This window comes from Erinaceus europaeus, chromosome 13, assembly GCF_950295315.1.
Source record: "Erinaceus europaeus chromosome 13, mEriEur2.1, whole genome shotgun sequence".
Lineage (NCBI taxonomy): Eukaryota > Metazoa > Chordata > Mammalia > Eulipotyphla > Erinaceidae > Erinaceus > Erinaceus europaeus.
Window position 1 is genome coordinate 87,403,488 of NC_080174.1, and position 27,983 is coordinate 87,431,470.

The 27,983-nt window shown below is 44.1% G+C and overlaps 1 protein-coding gene across 3 annotated transcripts in view; it reads right to left on the reverse strand.

Annotated features, from left to right (window-relative positions):
- WLS (Wnt ligand secretion mediator) overlaps window positions 1-27,983 on the reverse strand; it is a 168,970-nt gene that overhangs the window by 34,462 nt on the left and 106,525 nt on the right. For 2 of the 3 annotated variants that reach the window (XM_060206396.1, XM_060206394.1), the window contains exons 7-11: window positions 25,999-26,096; window positions 25,611-25,674; window positions 22,871-23,014; window positions 20,977-21,060; window positions 12,543-12,696 (exon numbers count right to left, since the gene is read on the reverse strand). In XM_060206396.1, the coding sequence (XP_060062379.1) occupies window positions 12,543-12,696; window positions 20,977-21,060; window positions 22,871-23,014; window positions 25,611-25,674; window positions 25,999-26,096 (544 nt within the window). Of the gene's footprint in view, window positions 1-553; window positions 677-12,542; window positions 12,697-20,976; window positions 21,061-22,870; window positions 23,015-25,610; window positions 25,675-25,998; window positions 26,097-27,983 lie in introns of those variants that run through there. The other variant, XM_060206395.1, reaches the window with a different exon arrangement.

Below are 27,983 nucleotides of genomic sequence, written 5' to 3' on the forward strand. Positions count from 1 at the left end.
AGGAGGGGTGCTGGGGCATCAGATGAAGGGTTTGCTCTGTCTACCTGGAAATGAAGATGTGGCCAAGAGGAGAGACACTGTGCAGGTTCAAGGTCCCAGTCACACACAATAAATAAACAAATCAATCAATCAATAAGTAAGCCAACGTACACAAAGACAGCTCAAAACTAAACTAAAAAAAAAGTGTTATTATGTTTATTGTTTAAAAATAAAAAGTAGTGAGTCAGATGATAGCGCAGCAGGTTAAGCGCACATGGTGCGAAGCCCAAGGACCTGTGTAAGGATCCGGGTTCGAGCCCCCGGCTCCCCACCTGCAGGGGAGTCGCTTCACAGGCGGTGAAGCAGGTCTGCAGGTGTCTGTCTTTCTCTCCCCCTCTCTGTCTTCCCCTCCTCTCTCTACTTCTCTCTGTCCTACCTAACAACAACCACATCAATAACAACAACAATAAAACAACAAGGACAACAAAAGGGAAGAAATAAATATTTTTTAAAAAATATTATTCGGGGACTGGGTGGTGGCACACCTGATTAAGTGCACATACTGCAGTGCACAAGGACCCGGGTTCAAACCCCTGGTCCCCACCTGCATGGGGAAAGCTTCATGAATGGTGAAGAAGGGCTACAGGTGTCTGTCTTTCCCCCTATCATCCTCTTCCCTCTTGATTTCTGGTTGTCTCTATCCAATAAATAAAAATAACAAATAAAATAAAATAAAATAGAAAAAAATATTATTCGATACTAAGAGTCACATAACAGTCATCATAACTGCCTGTTATCCTGAAGCGATGGTCTTCCAGGAGACCACAATTGTTTCTTGAAATCCTGCACAGTATGTTGGAGTCCAGATTCAAAACCACCTGTACCTACTTCTAAAGCTTATGGTCCTTCCCTAACATACCTCACTTCTTTCTCTTTTCTGGAATTTATTTTAGTCCTTCACCAACCTCTCTCCTAATCACTTTTTTCCTTCCCTTCCCTTCCCTTCCCTTCCCTTCCCTTCCCTTCCCTTCCCTTCCCTTCCCTTCCCTTCCCTTCCCTTCGCTTCCCTTCCCTTCCCTTCCCTTCCCTTCCCTTCCCTTCCCTTCCCTTCCCTTCCCTTCCCTTCCCTTCCCTTCCCTTCCCTTCCCTTCCCTTCCCTTCCCTTCCCTTCCCTTCCCTTCCCTTCCCTTCCTTTTTTGGCCTCCAGGGTTATCGCTGGTGCCTGCACTATGAATCCACTGCTCCTGGTGACCATCTTTCCCCATTTTTGTTGTTGTTGGATAGGACAGAAAGAAATTGAGAGAGATGGGGAAGACAAGAGTGGAGAAGAGAAAGACACCTGCAGACCTGCTTCACCGCGTGTGAAGCGACTCCCCTGCAGGTGGGGAGCGGGGGGCTCGAACCGGGATCCTTGCACGAATCCTTGCGCTTCATATCATGTGTGTTTAACCCGGTGCAGCACCATCCAGCCACCTCTTAGTCACTTTTAAAGCCAAACTAAAATAAACAATATACTAATCTCAGGGCTCTTTAGAAAGAAATCCCAGGTTCACCTGGGAAAGAAAAACACAGAGCTAAATGATGTCCATGCAAATTTGCTGTTAACTCTCTTCTATATTTGTGCCCTTAACAAAATAGAGGGTGACGGAGGGGGGTTAAAAATTATTTCTGGGAGTCAGAAGGCTAAGCACACGTGGTGCAAAGCGCAAGGACCAGCACAAGGATCCTGGTTCGAGCTCCTGGCCCCCACCTGCAGGGGAGTCGCTTCACAGGTGGCGAAGCAGGTCTGCAGGTGTCTGTCTTTCTCTCCCCCTCTGTCTCCCCCTCCTCTCTCAGTTTCTCTCTGTCCTATCCAACAACAGCAATGACAACAACAATAATAATGACAACAACAAGGGTGACAACAAAGTCAACAAAATGGGGAAAAAAATGGCCTCCAGGAGCAATGGATTCCTAGTGCAGGCACCGAGCCTCAGCAATAAAATAACCCTGGAGGCAAAAAATAAAATAAAATAAAATAAAATAATGACTTTCTTGTCTACAGAATAGAAATGACAGCAAAGCACCTGGTATTTATGAAGTGCTCAGTAAAGCACCATGCAAGGCTTGTCTGTCACAGGCCCCACCCGGGTCCTTCCTTCCCCTACTCCACATGGCCAGGCTCAGGGCCATACTCCAGCGCTGGTGTGCTCCGAACTAGGGTTAGGGGCAAAGGCTCAGCCGCCTCCCCTTTGCAGGAAAACAGTAGCTGGAACTGTTAGAAACCTCTAGAATCAGGACCAGGTTGTGGCGCACCTGGTTAAGCACACACACTACAGTGCACAAGGACCCAGGTTCACACCCCTGGTCCCCACCTGCAGGGAGAGAGCTTCATGAGTGGTGGAGCAGGGCTGCAGCTGTCTCTCTGTCTTTTTTCCCCTCTATCTCCCCCACCCTTCTCAACTTCTGTCTCTATTCAATAATAAGTAAGTAAAAAAGAAGAAGCCTCTAGAGTTAAAGCTGATTCTAGAGAGTCGGGCAGTAGCGCAGCAGGTTAAACCCACGTGGCACGAAGCACAAGGACCGGCATAAGGATCCCGGTTTGAGCCCCCGGCTCCCCACCTGCAAGGGAGTCACAGGTGGTGAAGCAGGTCTGCAGGTGTCTGTCTCTCTCTCCACCTCTCTGTCTTCCCCTCCTCTCTCCATTTCTCTCTGTCCTATCCAACAACAATGACATCAATAATAACTACAACAATAAAACAAGGGCAACAAAAGGGAATAAATAAATAAATACCTTAATTTTTTTTTTAAAAGCTGATTCTACACAATAGCCCAGCTACCAAGACAGGGTTGCTGCCATGACTTGCGGCAGAATGTGTGTCAGACAGAAGTGTGCCTGTGCAATGAAAAGGAGCCACTTGACTGTCTCTTGCTTGCTTTTGCCATCCTCATCCAGCCAGGAATCTCCTTTCTTTTTCTCTGAAAACCACCTGGCAAGACATGTATAGATGAGAGAATGGAATGCCCAACTGCAAACCATAATCCAGACCGGTCCAGTTTCCCAGGCCGCTCCTCAGTTTTGTTTCTACATGAGATGATGACTGAGGGGGAACTGGACAGTTTTCACGCCTGCGGGGTAGTGCTGTGGCTCCCGTGAGGGTGTGGAGAGGAGTGTTACTCAACTCAGCTACAGGGGTCTCTGCCAAAACACACATCCAGGGGAACCCACAAAACAGGTAGAGAGATCCCAGCTTCATGAAAAGGCAGCAGAAATACAGCTGGCATTATGAATAGTCCTGGAAGAAAGAGGTCTGAAAAAAATCTTTGCTTAATCAAAGAAGTTTGTGTGTATGTGTGTGATTACATTAACACATACAGATGCACACAGCCATTTGAGTATATATGAATTATCTGTAGCTATATAAGACATCTGGGTATATCAATTATTGACTCTGAGTTTTAAAAACAAATGCTCGGCTAAGGATCCCGGTTCAAGCCCCCAGCTCCCCACCTGCTTGGGAGTCGCTTCACAGGCGGTGAAGCAGGTCTGCAGGTGTCTGTCTTTCTCTCCCCCTCTCTGTCTTCCCCTCCTCTCTCCATTTCTCTGTTCTATCCAACAATGACAACATCAACAATAACTACAACAATAAAACAACTAGGGCAACAAAAGGGAATAAACATATAAATAAAAAAAAAAATGCTTCCCACCTTCACGGGAAGGGCTCTGCTTCACAAGTGGTCTGCTGGTGTTTCTCTTTCTCTCTCTCCCTTTTCTTTCTTTTTTTAAGTATTGATTTATTTATTCCCTTTTGTTGCCCTTGCTGTTTTATTATTGTTGTTCTTGATGTCATCGTTGTTGGATAGGACAGAGAGAAATGGAGAGAGGAGGGGAAGACAGAGGGGGGGAGAGAAAGACAGACACCTGCAGACCTGCTTCACCGCCTGTGAATCGACACCCCTGCAGGTGGGGAGCTGGGGGCTTGAACCAGGATCCTTACGCCAGTCCTTGCGCTTCGTGCCACATGCACTTAACCTGCTGCGCTACCGCCTGACTCCCTCTTTCTCTCTTTCTATCTCCCCTATCTCTCTCAATTTTTCTCTGTCCTATCTAATAAAAATTAGAAAGGAGAAAAAAAATGGTCACTGGGAATAGTGGATTTATAATGCTGGCACTGAGCCCCAGCAATAACCCTGGTGGCAATTACAAATAAGTAAGTAAATAAATAAATAAATAAAGTGGGTGGTAATCCAAGTCAATTTTCTATTTATGAACATACAGAAGTGAACACGCACCAATGGAGAGGCACACATACACATGTGCATAGAAGTGTATGTGTACCTATTCACACAAACTGTTTATTTACTATGGATATCTTCTTCTCCTTCTCCTTCTCCTTCTCCTTCTCCTTCTCCTTCTCCCTATTCCTCTTCCTCCTTCTCCTCCTCCTCTTCTTTTTTGCTTCCAGGGTTATTGCTGGGGCTCGCTGCCTGCACTACCATTCCACTGCTCCTAGAAGCCAATTTTTCCCTTTTGCTGCCCTTGTTGTTTATTGTTGTTGTTGTAGTTATTATTGTTTTTGTTGTCATCATAGTTGGATAGGACAGAGAGATATCGAGAGAGAACGGGAAGACAGAGAGAAAGATAGACATCTGCAGACCTGCTTCACCACTTGTGAGGCGACCCCACTTGTAGGTGGGGAGCCGGGGGCTCAAACTGGGCTCCTTGTGCTGGTCCTTGGGCTTTGAGCCACCTGCGCTTAACCCGCTGTGCTACTGCCCAGGTACCACGTACTATGTAAATCTTTACAGAAGTGTTGGTTAGTCAGCTTAAAAACGAACCCATAAGGGGTTGAGCGCACATGTTACAATGCGCAAGGGCCAGGGTTTAAGCCCCTGGTCCCCACCTGCAGGGGGAAAGCTTTGTGAGCAATGAAGCAGGTCTTCAGGTGTATATCTCCCTATCACCCCATTCCTCTTGATTTCTGTTTGTCTCTATCCAAAAAATAAATACAGATAATTAAAAAAATTTTTTTAAAAGAAGGAACTCATAGCTCCACATTCCAACAGAAATGATCAATGGTTAAAAATGGTTGGAAACATAAAAACATTTGACTTGAAACTGTTCAGCTGTCCCTCCAAGCCCTGTCTTTCCGGAGGCAGGGCTTGGATATTGTGCCTTCCAGAGCAGGATATAAACTCCAGGAGAGCAAGCTGCATGTCTCTGTCACTCCTTTGGATCCCTAATACTGAATGCAGCTCTAAGGATCATCTCCTGATGCTCACAACAAAAGATGATTTGAAACATTGGTGGGTACTGACAGGAGCTCTTGGCTAACAGACCCTTACTTGAACTTGCTCTCTGATTGGTTTCTCTGTATATCCCTTTATCAAAAAGGAGATGGAGTGGTCCGAGAGGTGGTGCAGTGGATAAAGCACTGGACTCTCAAGCAGGAGGTCCCAAGTTCGATCCCCAGCAGCACATGTACCAGTGATGTCTGATTCTTTCACTCTCTTCTCCTATCTTTTTCATGAATAAATACAATCTTTTAGAGAGAAAGAGAGATAGAAATGTCTATGCTTTTGCCTTCCCCCAGCCACTTTTTTTTTAAGACAGAGGAGGAGGAGGAGGAGGAGGAGAAGGAGGAGGAGGAGGGGGAGGAGGAGGAGGAGGAGGAGCAGGAGGAGGAGGAAGAGGAGGAGGAGGGGAAACTAAGATTGACAGATCAACCAACTGACCGACCAGCCATAACACTGAAGCTATCTTCAGCATGCCGGGGGAGTTATAAACCTGCTTCACACACATGACAAGTCAGCCTGTTCTCACTTTCTGCTTTTATTTCCTTTCTCTCCATGTCCTCCTTACATTCTCTGGCATTCCTCTCTGAACCCTCAAGGAAAACAAGCCCTCTCGATGGCTCCTCCACATTCCTTATCCATTTTGGCTCCAGATACATCAGAATCTGCTTTGCCAAATTTCTGGAAACAAATTTCTCTGGAGGTCACTGCAGGATCCATCTCAGAAAAAGAGAGAGAGAAAAAAAAGAGCCCCCCACACCTGGAATCCATTTTCCTCCGCAGCAAGAGGTTGGAATTCTTGGCCCTGGACCTTGAATGTCAGCGAGAGTGGGAGACCCAGCCAATTTAAAAATAGAAACTTTCCATGAAAAAGCAGGAGAAGCCTGGGAAGGCAGCTGCATGTGGTGGGAGAAGGGAGAGAGGAGAAGGCGTGCCATCCAGAGACTCTGGGGATTTAAAGACACAGTACTTGCTGGTGGGAACACCAGTTAGTTCAGCCTCTGTGGAGAGCAGTCTGGAGAACTCTCAGAGGCTAGAAGTGGACCTGCCCTGTGACCCTGCAATTCCTCTCCTGGGGATAGATCCTAAGGAACCCAGCACACCCATCCAAAAAGATCTGTGTACACATATGTTTATAGCAGCAGAATTTGTAATAGCCAAAGCCTAGAAGCAACCCAGGTGTCCAACAATAGGTGAGTGGCTGAGCCAGTCGTGGTATCTAGACACAATGGGATTCTACTTGACTATTTAAAATGGTGATTTCACCTTCCCCTTATCTTGGATGGAACTTGAAGGAATCCTGTTAAGTGAGATACATCAGAAACAAAAGGATGAATATGGAATGATCTCACTCATAGACAGAAGTTGAAAAACAAGATCAGAAGGGAAAACATACAGCAGAGCTTGGACTGGAGTTGGTGTCTTGCACCAAAGTAAAAAGACTCTGGGGTGGGGTGGGGGGAGGGTTCAGGTGCTAGAACATGATGGCAGAGGAGGACTAGTGGGGGTTGGACTGTTAGGTGGAGATGTTATGCATGTACAAACTATTGTATTTTACTGTCGACTGTACACCATTAATCCCCCAATAAAGAAATAATAATAATAATAATAATAATAAACAGCCCTGGGGCTTCCTGTTCTAGGATTCCAAGTAATACTTCCAGAGTGCTCTTTTCAGAGGATCTCAAAAATTTAGACAAAGACTTCATCATTCCTAGCTTCACTGCATAGTCTGGCAGCAGGTGAAAAGACAAAGAAAGAAGGGAAGGGGAAGAATCAGTGGATGTAACAATAGCAAGCCTCGTTCCAAATGCACAAGGTCACACAAAGTACCGGCCCTCAAGCGAAGGACATAGCAGGCTGCCCGGGGGCGGGCTGGGGCAGGGGCTGCTGTCAAGGCACAGCGCATCACAGCACCATTGCAGAAGTGCTGGATCCCTATTTATAATCAACACAGAGCTGCCCCCTATGAGTCTGTTCACATTAGGGGTGGTAGTGGTGCACCTGCTTGAGCACACACCTTATAACGCACAAGCGCTCGTTCATATTCAAGCCCTCAGTCTGGACCCCACTTATAGGGGGAGGCTTCAGGAGTGGTCAGGCAGTGCCGCAGCTCTCTCGCCCTCTCTCTTTCTCTCTCTCTGTCTCTCCCCCTTATATCTCAATTTCTTTGTCTCTATCTTCAATACAGATTTTTTTAACTTTATTTATTCCCTTTTGTTGCCCTTGTTGTTTTATTGTTGTGGCTATTATTGTTGTTGTTATTGATGTCATCGTTGTTGGATAGGACAGAGAGAAATGGAGAGAGGAGGGGAAGACAGAGAGGGGGAGAGAAAGATAGACACCTGCAGACCTGCTTCACCGCCTGTGACTCCCTTGCAGGTGGGGAGCCGGGGGCTCGAACCGGGATCCTTATGCCGGTCCTTGCGCTTTGTGCCACACGTGCTTAACCCACTGCGATACCGCCTGGCTCCCGATAAATACAGATTTTTTTAAGAATGTTTTTTAAAAAAAGAGTCTGCTTACTAAGCTGCTGAAAGAATATCCTTCAGTGCACATTTGAATTGTCGTCCTTCAACAATCCAAATTCCAAGTGTCCATGAACATTTGGGAAAGAACGTTTCTTGACTACAACGGCTGTTTAGGGGCCAGAGAGGTGGCCTATTAGGTTGAGCCAATAGCACAAGCTTTATCAAGACTAGACCAAGGACTAGCCTCAACTGTGCAGAGTGAAAAGACAGATGGGAGCAACTGAACACCACACACTCTAGCTTCCTAGGGCAGGAGGTTGCGGTCCTGTATCTGCGGGGCTGGTCACAATGTCTATGATTCACCCCCAAAGTGCTGGGATGGGACACGTTCTCGCCAGTGTCTGGAAACCCCTTGTCTATGACAGAATCATCCCGTGGGATGTCACTTTGTATTAGGAGATGATCTTCTCGGCTGACGGGAAAAATGAAAACAGCAGAATTTCACTGCTCAAAAGAACTTTACGGGCTGGGGTTAGGGGCCGGGCAGTGGGGCACCAGGTTAGGCGCACATAGTACAAAGTGCAAGGATCCCAGTTCGAACCCCCGGCTCCCCACCTGCAGAGGGGTTGCTTCACAAGTGGTGAAGCAGATCTGCAGGTGTCGATCTTTCTCTCTCCCTATCTTCCTCTCCTCTCTCAATTCCTCTCTGTCCTATCCAAAAAAAAAAAAATCAAAAATACAGCCACAGGAGCAGTGGATTTCTAGTGTAGGCACTAAGCCCCAGCGATAACCCTGGAGGGAAAAAAAAGTGTGCGTGTGTGTGTGTGTGTGTGTGTGTGTGTGAGAGAGAGAGAGAGAGAGAGACGGGGGGGGAGGGAGAGGGAAAGGGAGAGAGAGAGAGAAGAACTTTAGGGTCTGGAAGTAGGCCACATGCTAAGCATACAGGCCACCACATGCAAGGACCTCTGTTCAAATCCCCCATCTACTCATATGTAGAGGGGGAGCTTCCTGAAAGGTGAAGCAGTGCTGCAGATGTCTCTTTCTCCTTTTATCCTCTCTCAATTTCTCTGAAGTATCAAATAAAAGGGAGGAAAACAAAAGAAAAACAAAAACAAAAACACGGACACAGGAAATGATGGATTCATAGTGCAGGCACTGGTCCCCAGTGATTGCCCTGGTAGAAATTAAATAAATAAATAAACAAACAAAAGAACTCTAAAAGCTCACTTAGAGTTGAGAGAAGTAATGCACAGAATGCCCAACAAGTTTGCTGATGGTCACATGGCCAAAAGTAACCAGAAGAGTTTGAGTGTATAAGGCTGTACAGTTCATAGTCAGTACTCAGTACCTGGTACCCAGTAACATCATTTCTTTTCTTTTCTTTCTTTTTTTTTAAAAAAAATTATTTATTTATTTATTTTCTCTTTTGTTGCCCTTATTGTTTTTCATTGTTGTTGTAGTTATTATTATTGTTGTTGTTATTGACATTAGATAGGAGAGAAATGGAGAGAGGAGGGGAAGACAGAGAGGGGGAGAGAAAGACGCCTGCAGACCTGCTTCACCGCCTGTGAAGCGACTTGCCTGCAGGTGGGGAGCCGGAGGCTCAAACCGGGATCCTTACACCGGTCCTTGCGCTTCACGCCATATGCGCTTAACCCGCTGCGCTACCACCTGACTCCCCGTAACATCATTCCTACACTTCAGGAAGTTCAGCGACCGCTTTCTGTGGTAATTTCATTGCCAAACAAGGGACTCTACCTGTTAGGTTCCTGCTTCATACTCATAATCAAGGACAGGCCCATGTGGGTTCTGACACAAGTCCTAAGGGATGACCATGAAATGAAATCAAGACTCTTGTTCAGAAGTTGGAAGCTCTTATTTTCCATGCACAGAGGCAAACTCTAAGTGCTGGCAGTGGAAGGACAACTGAAGGTTGTCTAGTTGCCAAGCTTTCTAGAAAACCAAGGGTTGGGCATGTAGTCAGTGAGACAGAAGTCATCTTCTTCAGAAGGGAAAACACAGAGCAGAACTTGGACTGGGTCTGGTGGACTGCATCAAAGTCAGGGACTCTGGGATCATGGGGAAGGTTCAGGTCCTAGAACAGGATGGTGGAGGAAGACTTAGGTGGGCTGTTAGAGTGTTATGTGGAAAACTGAGAAATGTGACACATGTAGCAACTACTGTATTTGACTGTCGACCGTAAACCATGAATCACCCCAATAAAGTTAAAATAAAAGTCATGTTCTTGACCAGAAACCCATGGGGTCAGAGATGGATCTGAAACTAAGTGGGACAACAAATCTACCTTCAAAGAGATCAATGAGGCGGGGAGAGGGACGCCTGGCATTAAGGACACAAGAAATGACAGGTGTGGCACCAGACACAGATGGCGAATGAGAGCACTACACTGCCTTCAAAACTCAACACAACTGCCCTCCTCTCCCGGCCTCATCCCTCATGTTGCTGGTTCTAAAGCCAAATTATTTGTTACTTTTGGGAAATACTGTTACCCCCAACATCTTTCAAATGAATTTCAGTGGAAAGCTTTGGAGATATTTTAAGGTAACCATCTCATTAGCACTGACAACCCCAATACCCTGGAGCTCATTTGACAGTTAAAACTGATCAATATTCCAGGCCAGCACACATCGATTTACTGTCCCTACCTAAAAAGGACTGGTGAAGCAGAACTACAAGTGTCTTTCTCCCCACCTTCCCCATCTCTCTCAATTTCTCTCTGTTGTTATCCAAAATTACATAGATATTGGGATGCATTGGATCGACCTTCTCGTGGTGCATCCCGTGAGTACCCATTTATTGGGGAAACTGACGATCCTTCCTAGCCGACTGAATCCACATGGATCCCAGTCACTTTCAAAGCCAGCAACAAGCAGCTCCTGACAGCTTTCAACCTGACGCTGTTGACTGGCTATGGAAGAAGGACAAATGCTAGAAGAAGAAGAACATAGATATTCAGAAAAAAAAAGTCTACCTAACGTCATTTGCTAGGGTAGAGAGAAGGGAAAGACAGAGAGGGGGAGAGAAAGATAGACACCTGCAGACCTGCTTCACCGCCTGTGAAGCGACTCCCCTACAGGTGGGAGCCAGGGTTCGAACCGGGATCCTTATGCCGGTCCTCGCGCTTTGCGCCACGTGCGTTTAACCCGCTGCGCTACCGCCCGACTCTCTGTAAAAACTTTCGAATGGCCTCATCATAAGTGGGCAGGGTTTGCTTAGATACAGATGGATACAGGATATGCAAGTCACACATTCAGCTTACACGTTCTGAGGACGTCTTTGCGCCAGCTGACCCCTGATGTGACAGGGGACTTAAGGCTTCATAGTCTTGGTTCCTGCTCCGAGTCTGACTGAAGGACCCAGGCTCTGGTCTGAGAAAGAGCCTCTTACATTTGAGAAATAGCTCGTTACATAACATGAAACAAGTAAGTATGAAAAAAGGGAGAAAATAAATAAATAAATAAATAAGGAGCCAGATGGTCTAGGGCTTAGTATTCAGACGGAAAAAGAGGCATCAGATCAGGTGTTCATGACTTTACATGAACTGTATTGAGCTGGAAACGATTCTCATTTCCTTTTGCGATGACTAGTAAAGAAATCTAAGGAGAGTCCCTGACCCTCCTCTGGGTCTTAGTTTCCTCTTTAATAGAATGGTCAGAATGGCTCTTTGCTGCATTTGGGCAGGAAGGTGCTAGGGCTAGCAGTGTAGTGTTGGTTTGGATGTATGTCAACAAATGGCATTACAAAAAAATTCAGAAGAAAAGTGAAGCCAGGGAGTCTGGCGGTAGCGCAGTGGGTTAAACATATGTGGCACGATGCGCAAGGACGAGCATGAAGATCCCGGTTCGAGCCCCCGGCTCCCCACCTGCAGGGGAGTCGTTTCACAGGCGGTGAAGCAGGTCTGCAGGTGTTTATCTTTCTCTTTCCCTCTCCGTCTTCACCTCCTCTCTCCATTTCTCCCTATCCTATCTAACAACAATGACATCAATAACAACAACAATAATAACTACAACAATAAGGGCAACAAAAGGGAATTAATTAATTAATTAAAAATTAAAAAAGGGGCTCCCTGAAAGAGCTATTAAGTGGGATGGGGACCTGCACACACAGAGGATGGTGGTGGCACTGAGAAAAAGTGCTGGGGGGTAGGCAGTAGCGCAGCGGGTTAAGCGTACATGGTGCAAAGCCCAAGGACCAGCGTAAGGATCCTGGTTCGAGCCCCCGGCTCCCCACCTGCAGGGGAGTCGCTTCACAGGTGGTGAAGCAGGTCTGCAGGTGTCTATATTTCTCTCCTCCTCTCTGTCTCCCTTCCTCTCTCCATCTCTCTCTGTCCTGTCTAACAATGATGACATCAATAACAACAACGATAATAACTACAATAATCAAACAACAAGGGCAACAAAAGGGAATAAATACATATATACTAAAAAAAAAAAAGTGAAGTCAACTGCACCTTTAACTCTCAGAGTCCACCTGATGACACAGAGCACACTTTCTGATGGCCAATTTTGCTCCCAAAATTAAGTAAGTTAAATTAATTTTTGCACTAGAACTGAGACTCGAGCTTAGAATGCAACATGTCATTGCATTTTAAAGATTTTTTAAAAAATGAGAACTTAAATATTTGGTTTGTGCTATCTTCCTATTTAATGGCTCTCGAGAGCTTAGGAGCAGTGATTCAAATCGCCTGGAATTAGGAAGGGAAGTTTAAGAGGGTAACCCCAGAGTCTTTGCTATTGTAATTTTGTAAAGACAATAGCCTCCTTTTTCTTGAATTCAACTGTGCTAAAGAGGACTTACCATTGGACTGGTCATCCCCATAGTTTTTATGGGATGGTGCATATAAGAACATCAAAGCAAAGACATAGAGGTTCCACATTCCATAAATGCCTGTGAAGAAAGCACTGTTCACTTGGACTGTGACACCGCCCCACTTCCAATGGCCTTCAGTCACCTATGGAAAAAGGACAGTGACATTCCATTAGAACTGAAAAGAAACAAAACAGCCAACCTAGGAACCAACCCATGCAGAGAACAAGTCTCTTCTTCACTTGGGAAAGGTGAAGGGCCAGGTCAGACCTGAACGTGGTAGGGGCAAGGCTTGGACTTGGGTCATGCACAATGACAGAGTAGCACACTACCCAGGTGAGCTAGTTCACCTGCCCAAGACTTCACGTTTGAATATGAATCACACAAGAATGAATTAGGGTTAACAGAGGGTTTAGGAGATATCAGAGATCAAGTCAGTGATTCTCACTTTGTGTGTGTGCATACTTTTGTTGCCTAGGGAGTAGGACTTCCTAAAACAGCACTAGATCATATCTCTGAATTTAAATTGTGCAACTAGAGATACAATGGTTATGCAGAAATGACTTCAGTATCTAAGGCTTCAAGGTCCCAGGTTCAATCCCCAGCACTATTTTAAACCAGAGCTAGAACTCTGGGAAAACTAGAAAAAATGAAGGAGGAGGAGGAAGAGGATGAGAAGAAGAAAGAGGAGAAGGAGCAGGAAGAGAAGTAGGAGAAAAAGGAGAAGAAGAAGAAGGTGGAGGAGGAGAAGAAGAAGAAGAAGGAGAAGGAGGAAGAGGAGGAGGAGGTGGTGGAGAAAAAGGAAACTGTGTTTGAGTCTAACATGCATCCATGATTATAATTCCCTTCTGCCATCTATCTGTCTTTCCATCCAAGTGTGAACTCCTTGTAGGCAGAGGCCCGTGCAGTTAATGCTGGTCGCTGTCTAATACTTGATGCCCACAAGGGCTCACTGATGACAAACTGACTACACAGACATGTGAACCCAGAGGGTGAGCTGTGTCCTCAAGCAGTGTGGGGAAGCAGGGAGTTGAAGTCGGAGGCTTGGGTTCAAGTCCAGACTCTATCAGGTTCTCTGTTTTGACCATGGACAAAAGTCCGGAGCCAACACATGGAGAGAAAGGGATATGGGGTTAAAAGCAGTCACTCACAGGGACTATCTGACTTTAAGGCAAAGAAAAAATATTGTCGGGAGTTGGGCGGTATCGCAGTGGGTTAAGTGCAAGTGGCACAAAGCACAAGGACTGGTTAGGATCCTGGTTCGAGCCCCCGGCTCCCCACCTACAGGGGAGTCGCTTCACAGGCGGTGAAGCAGGTCTGCAGGTGTCTCTCTGTCTCTCTTCCTCCCCCTTCTCTCTTAATTTCTCTCTGCCTCTATCCAATAACTAAAAAATTAAAAAAAAAAAAAGAAAAAATATTGTCAGGGAGCTGGGCGGCAGAGTACCTGGTTAAGTGCACTTATTACCAAGCACAAGGATCCAGGTTCAAGCCCCGCTCCCCACCTGCAAGGGTGATGCCTCACAAGCAGTGATGCAGGACTGCAGGCGTCTCTCTTTCTCTCCCTCCCTCTATCTCCCTATCGTCTCTCAATTTCTCTCTATCCTATCTGAATAAAAAAACAGAAAAAGAGCACAGCTTTAAAAATAAAAAAGAAAATATTGTGGCTCAGGGTATATCATAATAAAGGTTGAGTGGGTCATCAGCATTAATTTAAACATTACTCCCCGGCATATTTCTGTGTTATTGCAAGTCATTAACATACAAGATAGAAAAGTAATTATTGTGTGAAAATACCAAGAATAAGATTGGTTAATTTAAAGTTACTGATGTGCCAGGCACCCGACTAAGAACTTTATATGAACAGTATTTTTTTTTTATCTTAAGAACAACTCAGTGAGATAGGGAGGTAATCCTTCTACTCAACTCCTGAGTGACTGACCCAGAAAGGTGTCCCAGATAGTCCAGCCAGTAGCCTGAGATCCTGATTCAAAAGGAAGGTGTTCTAACCATTGTGCGACACAAGGGTATGGAGATTACCTTGGGGGTGGTGAGTGTCTGAAACCAGCATGTGGGTAATTGTTGTATAGGATCCAATCTCCTTTGAAAGTTCACTTAGTGGGGTAGCACGGTTGGTGCACAAGGTTAAGTGCACATAGTACTAAGAGCAAGGACTTACACAAGGATCCGGGTTCGAGCCCCCGGCTCCCCACCTGCAGGGGGGTCGCTTCACAGGTAGTGAAGCAAGTCTGCAGGTGTCTGTCTTTCTGTCTCCCTCTCTGTCTTCCCCTCTTCTCTCAGTCCTATCCAATAAAATGGAAAAAAAATGGCCTCCAGGAGCAGTGGATTCATAGCGCAGGCACCCCAGCAAAACCCTAGAGGCAAAAAAAAAAAAAAAGTTCACAGCTCACTTAGTTGCTCATATCCACATATTGCTTTGAAAATCCACTTTGAGACATTCTTTTGAAAGTTCACTTAATTGTTCATAACGCACAGCTGCTTCTAATACATTATTGACACAGTGCATATACATAGATGTTTGTATTCAAATCTGCATGGTAAGATATGCCTACTACAGATCTTGGAAATAGTAATAGTAAGGTTTATAATAAAAATGCAATTTTGCAGTAGAGACACAGTCGTGAGGGTCACACAGAAGCTGAGACTGAGGGAAACAGACGCAAGCTGATCTTGAGTTTGCTTTGGGACGCAAGCACGTCTTTTTGACTGGAGTCACAGAATTACTCATACTATTTAATTTGCAATCTCTCAGTGTATTATTTCCTGCTGAGGACAAAGAATTGGATTTGCATAAATGACCTATATACACAGTGTCAGTCCACCGGTTGGAGACTTGGTGTTTGTAGCTGTCCCACCCCACCCCCCCAGTTTCAATTATTCATGCCCTAAACATCTTGAGCTCTGAGTACATTCCCACCAATATAGATCACATCAAGCAATCTCAACAGAACAGGCCTTGTAAATTCAAAATCTTATTAATGCTAAGGCAGAGAGAGGCGTCAGTCAACCCTCTAACTTTCAGGGTAAAGAATAAAATAAAATAAAATAATAATCAAGTAGCCCAAAATCATCTATCCTCAATACAAGTCTTATTTCTAAAAGTCCCCCCCCCCTTTTTTTTTTTTAACATTTGAACAATTTACTTTAGTGTGAAGCCACCCAATTATACCCTTGGAGCCAAGTGAAGGTCAAATCCCTTAACACCCAGTAGTCTTGACAACCAGCATTCCACTTAACAAGATTTCCAAATCTCAGACGCAGGCTTCCTTACTGGAAATATTTCCCCCTGAAAGCCGCAGAATGAAGTGAACACACACACGCACACGCACACACACCTTCTTTCTGAGAGTTTGCTGCGTTCAGCTTGACCTGAATGTCAGGCACCTGGGGGTCCCCTGAGCGAACTTCTCCCCTGCCTTACACTTTGGCTCCTTACTGATTGCCTGCCATGTCTAAAAGGAGCACCTCTTTCTTTTCAGAGAGAAAGGGGCTAAGAGACCAGGCTGTGGTGTACCATCTCTTGGTTGCCAGGACCCAGGTCATTAAAATGGCCTGCATTAAAAGACTGCACCTCAGGACCTGCTTACAAAGCCTCAAGGTCAGTGCATTCCACAGCCTTTCATTTCTGGCCTCAGAGCTTGGATTCCCCGGTGAGATCCCTGAGTATTATATTTCATGGGGCTTAAATGCAAGCTCTCCCAGCAAGCCTGAGAGTATAATGGGAGTTTCAACACATTCCTTTTACCTAAGGCTGGGATCTATTTAAAAAAAAAAAGTTACCCAATAGGTTTTCTTTCAGGTGAGCTCATTGCTGAGACATTCCAGATTGACATTAAAATAATAACAATAATACATCTTCTGATGAGTCTATGAATACAATACTGGGGATACTGAGAGTTATGCCTGAAAATATCTTAGATATCTATAAATAAACCTTTCACACTAACCCAGTAGGAGGAATGTGAGAAGCTAATGGAATCCAAAAGACCTCAGTGCTACCCTCTTGGAGCTGAAATCCATGCTGGCAGACAGTCACAGGAGAGAGAGAGAGAGAGAGAGATAGCCAGCCACTGGCTGGAGCTCCTCAGAAAATGTTGAGGCATGGAATACTTTTCTTTTCGCCCCCTGAGGAAAAGTGATAAAGTATGCCTGCTGGGAAACTGGTCTTCTTTCTTTTAAGAAGGCTCACTCACTAAGTATCTAAAAAGGTCAGGCCTTGGCAACATGTGGCTGCCTGAAAAAAAAAAAAAACTAGCTAAAGTTGGTCTTGAATTTTGGAGATGGAGACTTAGCAATCACAAGAGTTAAGAATGACTTTTCACTTTTGTAAAGGGGTTGAATTAGGACCAAATGCCTGCTGGCTTTCTGCCTTCCTGACAACATATTTTAGCTTTTGCCTTTTATGCTTCGGACAACCTTACTGGAGATTTGTTCTCCAAAGTAGCAGAGCCTTGCAGAACCGGCTACCAGAAGCCTCCCGCCGTCAGTGCATGACCCAGTCTGGAATGCGTTTTGGTCACATGAGGGACTCAGTCAAGGGAGAAGTCAGGCCTCAGATTGCCTTGTTTGAGCCACAGCTGGCTGAATAAAAAACTCCTTCAGAATCTGAAATATTTTTACTGGATTTAGAAAGAAAAGTGTTCAAGGTTCTACAAACAAATAGCCTGCCAGAAACACAGCCCTGTCTGTAGGTCACAGCAGACATGGTAAGAGAACTTGGGAAAATGCATGTCTGTGGTTTATTTTATTTTATTTTATTTTACATTCAGCAGCCATGCTATCTATCACTGCAGAGTGGGCAGGCCTAACTGACGACATTCAAGGGGTACCTAACATGGGGATGATGATAATAATAGTATTAATAATGATGAACAAAGAAACAAAACAAAAAAACATCCTGGAGAGAATTTAGGCTGTTTACAAACTGAAATGGGGACAAATTTATTTTTAGTAGTTTTCTTTTTCTCTCTTCCTTTTGATAGGAAATTTCCAGATATTTAGCCCCTAGATATGCTTATAATATGTGCTTATAATCTGATGGTAATGCATTTCTAAGTTGGCCTCAACACAGGAGGGAAAGACTGAAAATACAATAAAGGTTTAAGAAGGTGTAGAAAGTCTGAGGTAGTGCAGGTGGTTCGTGCAGACTGGCCTTCACTGGGTGAGCAAGTGACAACAAGGAGAGATGGTGAAGGTCAGACTGAACTTTGAGTAAGAAGGCAGCTTCTGTAACCCTGGCTAGCTTCTGCCCTCTGAAAAGGTACCCCCCTCCCCAGTGGTGTATGTTATGCTGAGGCTAAACTTTCCCAGACACAGCTCTGCAGGAAAGATAACAGTAACTAAGGCAACCAGACCCTGGGCAATGGGTCCAAGTCCCACCCCTTCACCTTGCAGCCTCCGCTTCTGTCATGACGCTTTCTACTCTCAAGCCTGCACCCCCTGTATAAGCCTGCCCATTTGTTTGGGGCCAGAGTTAAGAGAAAGATCTGAGCTCCTGGCCCACGTGAAAATCAAAGGATCCTTTCTTCCTCCACCTATCTTAGCTTCAGTCATCTTGAGTATTAATAGAGTTCCTTAACACTTTCTTTTCTTTTCTTTTTTTTGAGGAAGAGTTTCTAGTCACTAAGGCTTGGTTCCAGCACTAGGAATCCACAGCTCCTGGTGACCATTTTATCCATTTACTCATTTACTTATTTATTTATTTTCATTTTATTGGATAGGACAGAGAGAAATGGGGAGAGAGAAGGGGAGATAGAGGGGGAGAGAAAGATAGACACCTGTAGACCTGCTTCACCACTTGTGAAGCAACTTGCCTGCAGGTGGGGAGCCAGGGGCTCGAACCTGGGTCCTGTGCAGGTCCTTGAACATAGTACTATCTGTGTTTAACCAGTTGTGCCACAGCCTGGCTCCCTTTTCATTTGTTTTCTTCTTCTTTCCACATGAGCTTAACCTGCGGCGCTATTGCCCGATTCCCCCTTTTCATTAGTTTTCTAAGTGAAAGCTACTGATTCTCCCACTTGTGATGCTTAAAACATTAGCACTACCTGTAATTTTGTCATGGATAGAAATCATATTTTCATGTCAGTAACAACTATATATATATATATATATATATATATATATATATATATACACACATATATATAATACAGATATATAATATATAATACTATATATACACACACATATATATATAAATAATACAGATATATAATATATAATACTTGTACCCATTTACTAACATGATTTTCTTTGAAATCCAATATATCTTATTCTACTCATTTTCAAAGCATTTAGGGCTGGTGAGACAGCTTACCTGGAAAGGTACCTGCTTTGCCATATGCCTGTGACTCAGCTGTGAGCCCACCCCCCCCCCCCAGCACCTGAAGAAGTTTTAGTGTTGTGCTATCTCTTCCTCTTTCCACCTAAAAATGTTGGTCTGGAGCAGTGAAGTCCCACTGACAATGACAGCAACAAGGAGTCAAAGAGTATTGGGAGATAGTCCAGTATTGCACCAGACTTCCATCCCTAAAGTGCTCAGAGTCCTGGATTTTACCTCAGCACTGTCCTATATGCCAGAGTTGTGTCATAATCTGGCCTGCCTCTCTTCTCTCTCACGATCTCTCTCTCTAATAAATAAATGAAATTCAAACAAGAAAAGAAACAAAAATCTAACAGCATTCAAAGAAATGGCCTGTAGCCTTCACCAGGGATGCCCGTAGACAAGAAAGTTCTAGAGGCCCTGGACTAGAAGGAAACTTGTTAGCAGAATGGAGGAAATCTTGTCCTCAAGTCTTCTCTAGACTACTGACAGTCTTTATTTTGGCCAAATATTGGAATGACAGGTAAGCTGGCAAGAGTCAAAAAACTGGATTCTGGTCACTAACTCATTCTGTCCCTTGGCAGGACAGCATTCCTTCTCACAGTTCATAACAGCACAACTCCCCATGCCCACACTGTGCCAGCCACTCTGCAAATCACTCTCCAGGCAAACTTGAGGTGACTGTCACAACCTCCTCCCGTGGCTGGTACCACTGTTAATTTCATTTCACAGATAAGGAAATTAGAACTATTAAGTCATCTAGCACACTTCCAGCCAGTTAGACTACAGCATAAGTGAGAAACATCTCTACAATCATTGAATCTTATTTATTTTTTAAGATTTTATTTATTTATTCATGAGAAAGAGGAGGAGAGAGAGAAAGAACCAGACATCACTCTGGTACATGTGCTGCCAGGAATTGAACTGGGGACCTCACACTTGAGAGTCCAGTGCTAATTTATCCACTGCACCACCAGTCATTGAATTTTATAATACTCTAATAAACTGGCATAACAACCCGTATACAGCTTATCTGCAACGATTTTCACAATGCTCAAGTGAAAGACAGATATTAGTACATGACTTTCCAGTCTCCAAAGTAAGTGACTGACATCTTTGAGGTATTAACAGTAGTGACATCTTCACGAATATTAAATTTCTAATTATGGGAATGGTAACAAGGTTTTATCATGAGGATTTTCTAATTATGTTTCCTGTTGAGTAACAAAATAATTATCCTGATGAATGGATGATGGGTAGTAGAAGGATAGTTAACGCTAAATATGGATAAAATCAGATGAAGATTTGCTTGTTGGTTTTCTTCTCTAGGGTTTGAAAACTCTATTCTTGGAGGCCAGGTGGTGGTGCACCTGATGAAGCATACATATTGTCAAACACAGACTCAGGCAGTGGGAGAGGCTTCATAAGCAGTGAAGTAGGTCTTCAGGTATCTATCTTTCTCTCCCTTTCTTTCTCTCTTCCCCCATCTCAATTTCTCTGTCTTCTTTTAAAATATATTTTAATATATATATTTATTTATTGATACGGTAGGGGAGATAGGGAGAGGGACATAGAGACACCCACAGTCTTGTTTCACCACTTGTGAAGCTTTCCCTCTGCAGGTAGGGCCCAGGGGCTTGAACTTGTGTCTTGGTGCACTGTAATGTGAGTGCTTTTCCAGGGGCATCACCACCTGGCCCCAATTTCTTATCTAATACAAATCGCAGGGAGTGGTGGTGGATACCCACTGGGAGCGGTAGATTTGCAGTGATGGCACTGAGCCCCCAGCAAAAACTTTATTCTCTTAACTGAATGAGACAAGTATCCAAATGACCATAAACTCTTAACTTATTTAGCATCTTTTTTTTTTCTTTTTCCCTTACAAGGCTATAATGAAAGGGAAGATTCAGTCCATCTATAGCTAGGTGATAACAAAGAGCACATTACAGTGGTCCTAAGGAAAAATAAAAAGTAAACATGACTTGACCCAGTATGGTAGCCTCCTTCAACTTTCTAAGTCATCTCTGTGAAGAGTTGGGCACCTGTGAGGGCTGTGCTCCCCTTAACCTCTCAGGGTCCACATACCTGACTTACAATGAAGAATATGACAGTCATGGCAGCACAGGCTAGAGTGACTAGCATGAGAAACTTGAACCTGAAAATTAGCCCCTGTTAGGAGAGAGAGAAAAAAAAAAGTGCTTTAATATCTCACCTGCTAGAGCACCAATCCTCTCCTCAATCTACACATCTATTAAAAAAAACACACACAACTAATTCTTAAAGCAATCTTTTACAATGAGATCCGTAGAAACGATGGCCAAATAATTTTACATAGTAATATCTCTCTGGAAGAGACAGATGTGGTGGGACATTTTTTTCTTGAGTCAAATATTTCCCATGTTCTTATCACTCCCGAAAGAGATACAAGAGCCTGGGAAATTTTCTTCACAGCATGGTATTTGCAGCACTGTCATGAGGCTGCTAATTTCCCTGCTAAGCTAGTAATGCTTCTCTACAAAGGGTTCAAAATAGCCAAATCCAAGGCTGCTGCGGTTGTAATAAAGTTCTGCTCCAGTGAACAAAAAGAAATATGCATTTAGTAATCAACGTGAAGTGGGCTTGGTGGAATTTTTTTCATGTATCATTTTAACTTAAGAGTCAGGCAAGTTTCAGAAAGCAAGACTTCAGGGAACCTGTGTTGTAAAAGTAACATCTCTTATTCAGGGTTCTTCCTTGCAGATCCAATGCATATAAAACCCCTGTGATGCTGCAGTTTCTGCTTTAATACCCTGAGGAAAATTCCCTCATATTACAGAGGAATCCCATCACAGAAGTATTAGGACCATGTCCTTAAAGACAGACATGAGGCCAAGGGATCCCTGAGAAATTCAGAATGTGTTGCCTGAATCTGATATTTGAAGTTGCTAGAATATTCCTCTTAAACGAGGCAGATCATTTATAAACAGAGGTAACTTGGGCTCTCTCTGGGTACCTGCTGGATCTTTTTAGCAGAAAAAATAGTGGCTTATTATATTCTGGAAACATGATTGCCAAGTTTGAACTCCAGTACTGAGGGTAATTCTCAGCAAAGGAACCTTAAAGAAAGCCTTACCCTAAGTCAAGTTCCCACTCTTAACATACTCAAATCTCCCGTCTAGTAAGTAGCAGTATCCCCCAACAAAGCTGAAGAACTTGCTGAACAAGCTTACTCCTAACTGGAGACAGAAAGGCATTTATAACAGAAAACATCAAGACAGAATCCAGTATCTTAGCATAGGATTTAGCTTCTTATTTTGACCAGCAAGTGAGTTTACACTACATGAGAAAATATCAAATTTTAATCGAAAACCTCTGTGTGTGTTGTGTGTGTGTCTGTGTGTGTGTGTGTGTCCCCCTGTGTGTGTGTCCCTGTGTGTGTGTGTCTGTGTGTGCCCAAGTGTGTGTGTGTGTGTGTGTGTGTGTGTCCAAGTGTGTATGTGTGTCTGTGGGTGTCCAAGTGTGTGTGTGTGTATGTGTGTGTGTCCAAGTGTGTGTGTGTCTGTGTGTGTGTCCAAGTGTGTGTGTGTCCAAGTGTGTGTGTGTCTGTGTGTCCAAGTGTGTGTGTGTCTGTGTGTGTGTCCAAGTGTGTCTGTGTGTGTGTGTCTGTGTGCCCAAGTATGTGTGTGTGTCCAAGTGTATCTGTGTGTGTGTCTGTGTGTGTGTGTGTCTGTGTGTGTGTGTCCAAGTGTGTGTGTGTGTGTCTGTGTGTGTCTGTGTGTGTGCCCAAGTATGTGTGTGTCTGTGTGTGTGTTTCCAAGTGTGTCTGTGTCTCTGTGTGTGTGTCCAAGTGTGTGTGTGTCTGTGTGTCTGTCTGTGTGTGTGTCTGTGTGTGTGTCCAAGTGTGTGTGAGTGTCTATGTTTGTGTGTGTGTGTGTGTGTGTCCAAGTGTGTGTGTCCAAACCAAGGACCACTTCCTGCAACAGTCACCAGATTTACTCACCTCATAGTGCAGCCGCCGGACTTTGCTCATGGCGGGCAGGCTGGACTGCTTCCCACTGATGTTCTGGAACACCTGAAACACCATGAAGCACAGAAACAGGAAGTAGAGGCAAAGGCAGATCCCAGCCACTATGATGAAGGCCATCTGGTGTGCAGTCAAGGAAGCAGCAGGTAAGCCAAAGTCACAAGTGTACCCATACAGTCTGTCCCCAAACACCAGGCAATTTTCAAGGGCACAGACTTCTTTCAAAAATATTTTACTTCTTCATTTTTTTTTAAATAGAGATAGAGAGTGAAATCGAGAACAAAGGGGGACATAGAGAGGGAGGAAGAGAGAGACACCTGCAGACCTGCTTTATCGCTTCTGAAGCTTTCCCCCGGCAGGTGGGGACCAGGGGTTTGTACCCAGGTCCTTGCGCATATAACATGGGCACCACTTGACCACGTGGCCCCCTAGGGAAAAAAAAAACTTTTAAAGTCTGGTATTTCTGACACAACAGTTTCACAGAGGGAATGTTCCAAACTTCTATGCCAACTAAGCAGAAAAATAGAGACACACAGACTTCAGGGCCTCCCCGAGTCCTTCTGAATTTCTATCTTTTAATTTGATCTTTAAAAGCACTACTATCATGGATATTGGTAGTTAAATTCTGACCAGGCAAAGAGGGGGAATTAAAATCACTAGGATAGTTTACAAAAATAGGTGCATAGGAAACCAAATTTCACCACAATTAAAAACTGCTTGACTAGTTCTTGAATTTTGGGGGAAAAAAAAGATGATAAAAAACTTGGAAGAGAATAGAGTAGTTGTAACAATTGCAAGGCATGAGATTAAAGGCATATTAAAAGGCATGAGACTAAAGGTTCTGAAGAAATGTAGATGGAAGTGCTCTTTTTAAACTTTATTTACAGATAGAGTAAAACCAAGGAGGGAGGGAGGGGGGAGAGAGAGAGAGAGACAGAGAGACAGAGACAGAGAGAGAGAGAGATTCCAACCTGCAGTACTGCTTCACCACTCAGGAAGCTTTCCCCTGCAGGTGAAGACTGGAGGCTTGCTGAGTCTTTGTACATGGTGCCATACACAATCTAATCAGTGAACCATTGCCCAGTCCAGAGATGAGGTACTTTTTAGAATCATCCATCACCATAATTCATGTCAATTGCCATGAATAACAAAAGGGCACATCACCAAGGTGGGAGTCAGGGGTTGGGACAGTATATTCTTGAGACTCTGAGATCTAAAAATTCAACAAGACTCTGAGATTTAAAAATTCAACATGACAATCATCAAGACTTCTGGGAAAATGTGCTAATTTGCAAGGCAGGTGACCAGTTTTTTTTTTTAATATTTATTTTATTTATTTATTCCCTTTTGTTGCCCTTGTTGTTTTATTGTTGTAGTTATTATTGTTGTTGTTGTTGTTGGATAGGACAGAGAGAAATGGAGAGAGGAGGGGAAGACAGAGAGGAGGAGAGAAAGATAGACACCTGCAGACCTGCTTCACCGCCTGTGAAGCGACTCCCCTGCAGGTGGGGAGCTGGGGTTCGAACCGGGATCCTTATGCCGGTCCTTGTGCTTTGCGCCACCTGCGCTTAACCCGCTGCGCTACAGCCCGACTCCCCAGGTGACCAGTTTTTATATAACTTTCCTCTCTACTACTCCATCCCCAGTTGCTTATGTTAGTTAAACTATTTTTCCAAGTATAAATTCTGCAGGTATGTTTCAGTCAATAACATATTTCAAGCAACTTCCTCTTCTTTCTAATAATCAGCATATGCACGAATGATGAAGAGAAGAATAGTTATTTGCAGCAGGACTTGAAACTTTACTTGCTTTCCTATGCCTCAATCATAGCCATAGAACAAAAGGATAGAAAGAGATCTAACATTATACCCCCGATGTTACGCAGCTACCATTTTTGGATTGGGGTAGGAGAAAGAGGGAAACTCAGCTCTCAACTCTCTTGTATTGGATAAGGTAAAGATACCAGCGATTTTGTTAGCTTATTAAACTCTTTGCTACTAAGAACTCAATGTAAACATCATGACCAGACAGAGTATATCTGTCAATACTGACAGGGCAGCATACAAGACAGAATAAAGCTCAAGCCTTTTTCCACTTTTAAGAGGAGAGAGTTTTTTTTTTTCTCCTCTCCAAAGCAGTTAACATATTACTATTCAGAAAGATAAAATATTTAAATCCACCATCCTAAATGGGATAAGCTAAGACTGTCATTCCTGCTTCGTGAAGATGACTTAGAGTTCATGCCAGCCAAGGAGTAGCCTCGGTGGTTCCTCTGGAACTAATCACCTTAGTCTTATCTCCAGCTCGTCTTGGAAATGAATAGCAGCACCATGGCATCCAGCCCACGGAGGTCACTGTAAAAAGTGCCGAAGGCTTCAGAGCAGCGGCTCAGAGATGAACCTCTATGGCTCGAGGAAAAAGCCAGTCATGCTTCAGATTGCAGTAAACAAGCGCATAATAGATAATTCTGACAGACTACCAGAAGACGAGCAACGGGGGAGGTGGCAACCTTTTTGCTTTGCCTGCTCTCACCTGGGCTGAAAAAGAAACATTAATTCCTCTTCTTATTTGCCTTGATTTTGTCATCATCAGGGGTCTGAGGATCAAAGCTCCAGTTTAGCACATATGGAGGGCATCAGTGGGACTTAGAAAAAAATGATCTTGGAAACTAGGCAGCTAAGGGAAATAAAGCTATGAAACCATCAAGGAAGGATACAGCCAGCTCTGTTCCGACATCTGTAGTCCAGACACTGTAGAAGGGATTTGAGAGCTGGACCCCTCTACAAAGAGAAATAAGACGGAAAGGCAAGACACAATTAACACAGCAGCGAAGGGCGAGGTAGCTTTAAACATATTTCTACCTTTGCAGCGAGTTACAAAACTCTTCAAGAGAAACACAGTCGGAAGGAAATAACTGGCCCAGATGTACTGCATTTGCAAATAACATGCGTTGGGTTCAGTCTCAGTCCTTATTTGAGAATGTGGCCTGTTGTTACTGTTTTCATCTCAGAGGCCCCTGAACACTAGTTTTTCTGAGACTCCTACAACGTCGATGTTGAGCACAGTGAGATCCGTTTTTATGGGTCCTCAGGGCACCTGCTCACCTCTCACACATGTCAAAAATGAAGAGACAGAAAGAGCCAACAGCAATTGGTCCGACTTGCTTCCAATACCCTGAAATATGATTCCGTTCATGTTGATCCTGTGGAAAAACCAAACTGAGAAATGAGATGACGAGGAAGATAAAGCAATCAAATGCTTAATGATCAACTACTGTGCGTTAGTACTTGTCTAGACTCTAGACATATAAGGAGGACTATAAAATCTGTTCTCAGGAAGTTCATTATTGTCAGACCATCCCTAAGAAGTCTGGGGGATTCTATAGAAACCAACAGAAAAGGTCTACACCTTAGGCAATGTTCATTTTGTGGTCCAAAAAATAACCCATCCACAATTAAGCTCATTTGTTTATTTATGTTTGCCTCCAGGATTATTGCTGGGGCTCGGTGATTGCATTATGAATCCACTGCTCCTAGAGGCCATGTTTCCCCTTTTGTTGTCCTTGTTGTTTTATCGTTGTTGTTATTATTGCTGTTGTTGCTGTCATTGTTGTGGGATAGGACAGAGAGAAATGGAGAGAGGAAGGGAGAACAGAGAGGGGGAGAGAAAGACTGACACCTGCAGACCTGCTTCACCACCTGTGAAGTGACCCCTTCAGGCAGGCAGGGAGCCAGTGGCTCCAACCAGGATCTTTACGCCGGTCTTTATGCTCTGTGCCAAACCACTGCTACCATCTGACCCCCCCTTTTTTTGGTTTTTTTTTATCTTTATTTGTTTATTGGATAAATAGCCAGAAATTGAGAGGAAGGGGGAGATAGAGAGAGACACCTGCAGCACCACTTCACCACTTGTGAAGTTTTCCCCCTGCAGATGGGGTCCAGGGGCTTGAACCTGGGTCCTTGCACATTGTAATGTGTGCACTTAAGCAGGCGTGCCACCGCCTGGACCCACCACAGTTAAGTTCTCAAATGATTTACCACCTGTGTCTGAAGACATGGGTCATCTACATATTCGAATAAAGATTCTAAGGCTTCAAAATATGTCCAGTGTCAGAGGTCTCTTTTGGCTAAGAAACTAGATATATAGTTTGCCTATAGTAACTAAAAAACAAGAACAAGTTTCTGTGATAGAAACACAAAAACACTAAAGAAGGGAGTCGGGCGGTAGCGCAGTGAGTTAAGTGCACATGGCGCGAAGCACAAGGACCAGCATAAGGATCCAGGTTCGAGTCCCCGGCTCCCTACCTGCAGGGGAGTCGCTTCACAGGTAGTGAAGCAGGTCTGCAGGTGTCTGTCTTTCTCTCCCCTCTCTGTCTTCCCCTCTCTCTCCATTTCTCTCTGTCCTAGCTAACAATGATGATAACAACAACAGCAGTAATAATTATAACAATAAAAAACCACCAGGGCAACAAAAGGGAAAATAAATAAATAAATACACAAATAAATAAATAAATAAATATAAAAAAACACTAAAGAGTGGTCCAGTTGGTGCAGTGATAAGGCTTTGGATTCTCAAGCATGAGGCCCTGAGTTCGATCCCCGGCAGCACATGTGCCAGAGTGATGTCTGGTTCTTTCTCTCTCCTCCTATCTTTCTCATTAATAAATAAATAAAATATTTTAAAAAAAACACTAAAGAGTAGAAATGTAAAAGGTACATAAATTGAGAAAACAGGAAAGGCAGAAGACCTGTCCTAGCAACCTGGTACTCAGGTGGGTTACCCCACAACAACTTCCTCAATGCAACCCGCCCTGGGTTTTTATCTAGATGGTGTGGCCAAGCCCCCTCCACTCCCAGACCTGTAGCCAAGGGCTCATTCTCAGTGCATTGCCACTCCTGCTGGAGGACACCCCCATAGCTCATTGCTTCTAAGTAGGAGGGAAAGCTCCTTTCATGCAAGGGGTGCAATGCTTCAGAAGCAATGGTCAAGCCATAATAGAACTTTAAGCCAGTCTAATTTACTCAGAAGCCCACGTGTCATCTGACACACCATCTTAGCCACCATGTCATGTCATTCTTTTTTGTTGTAT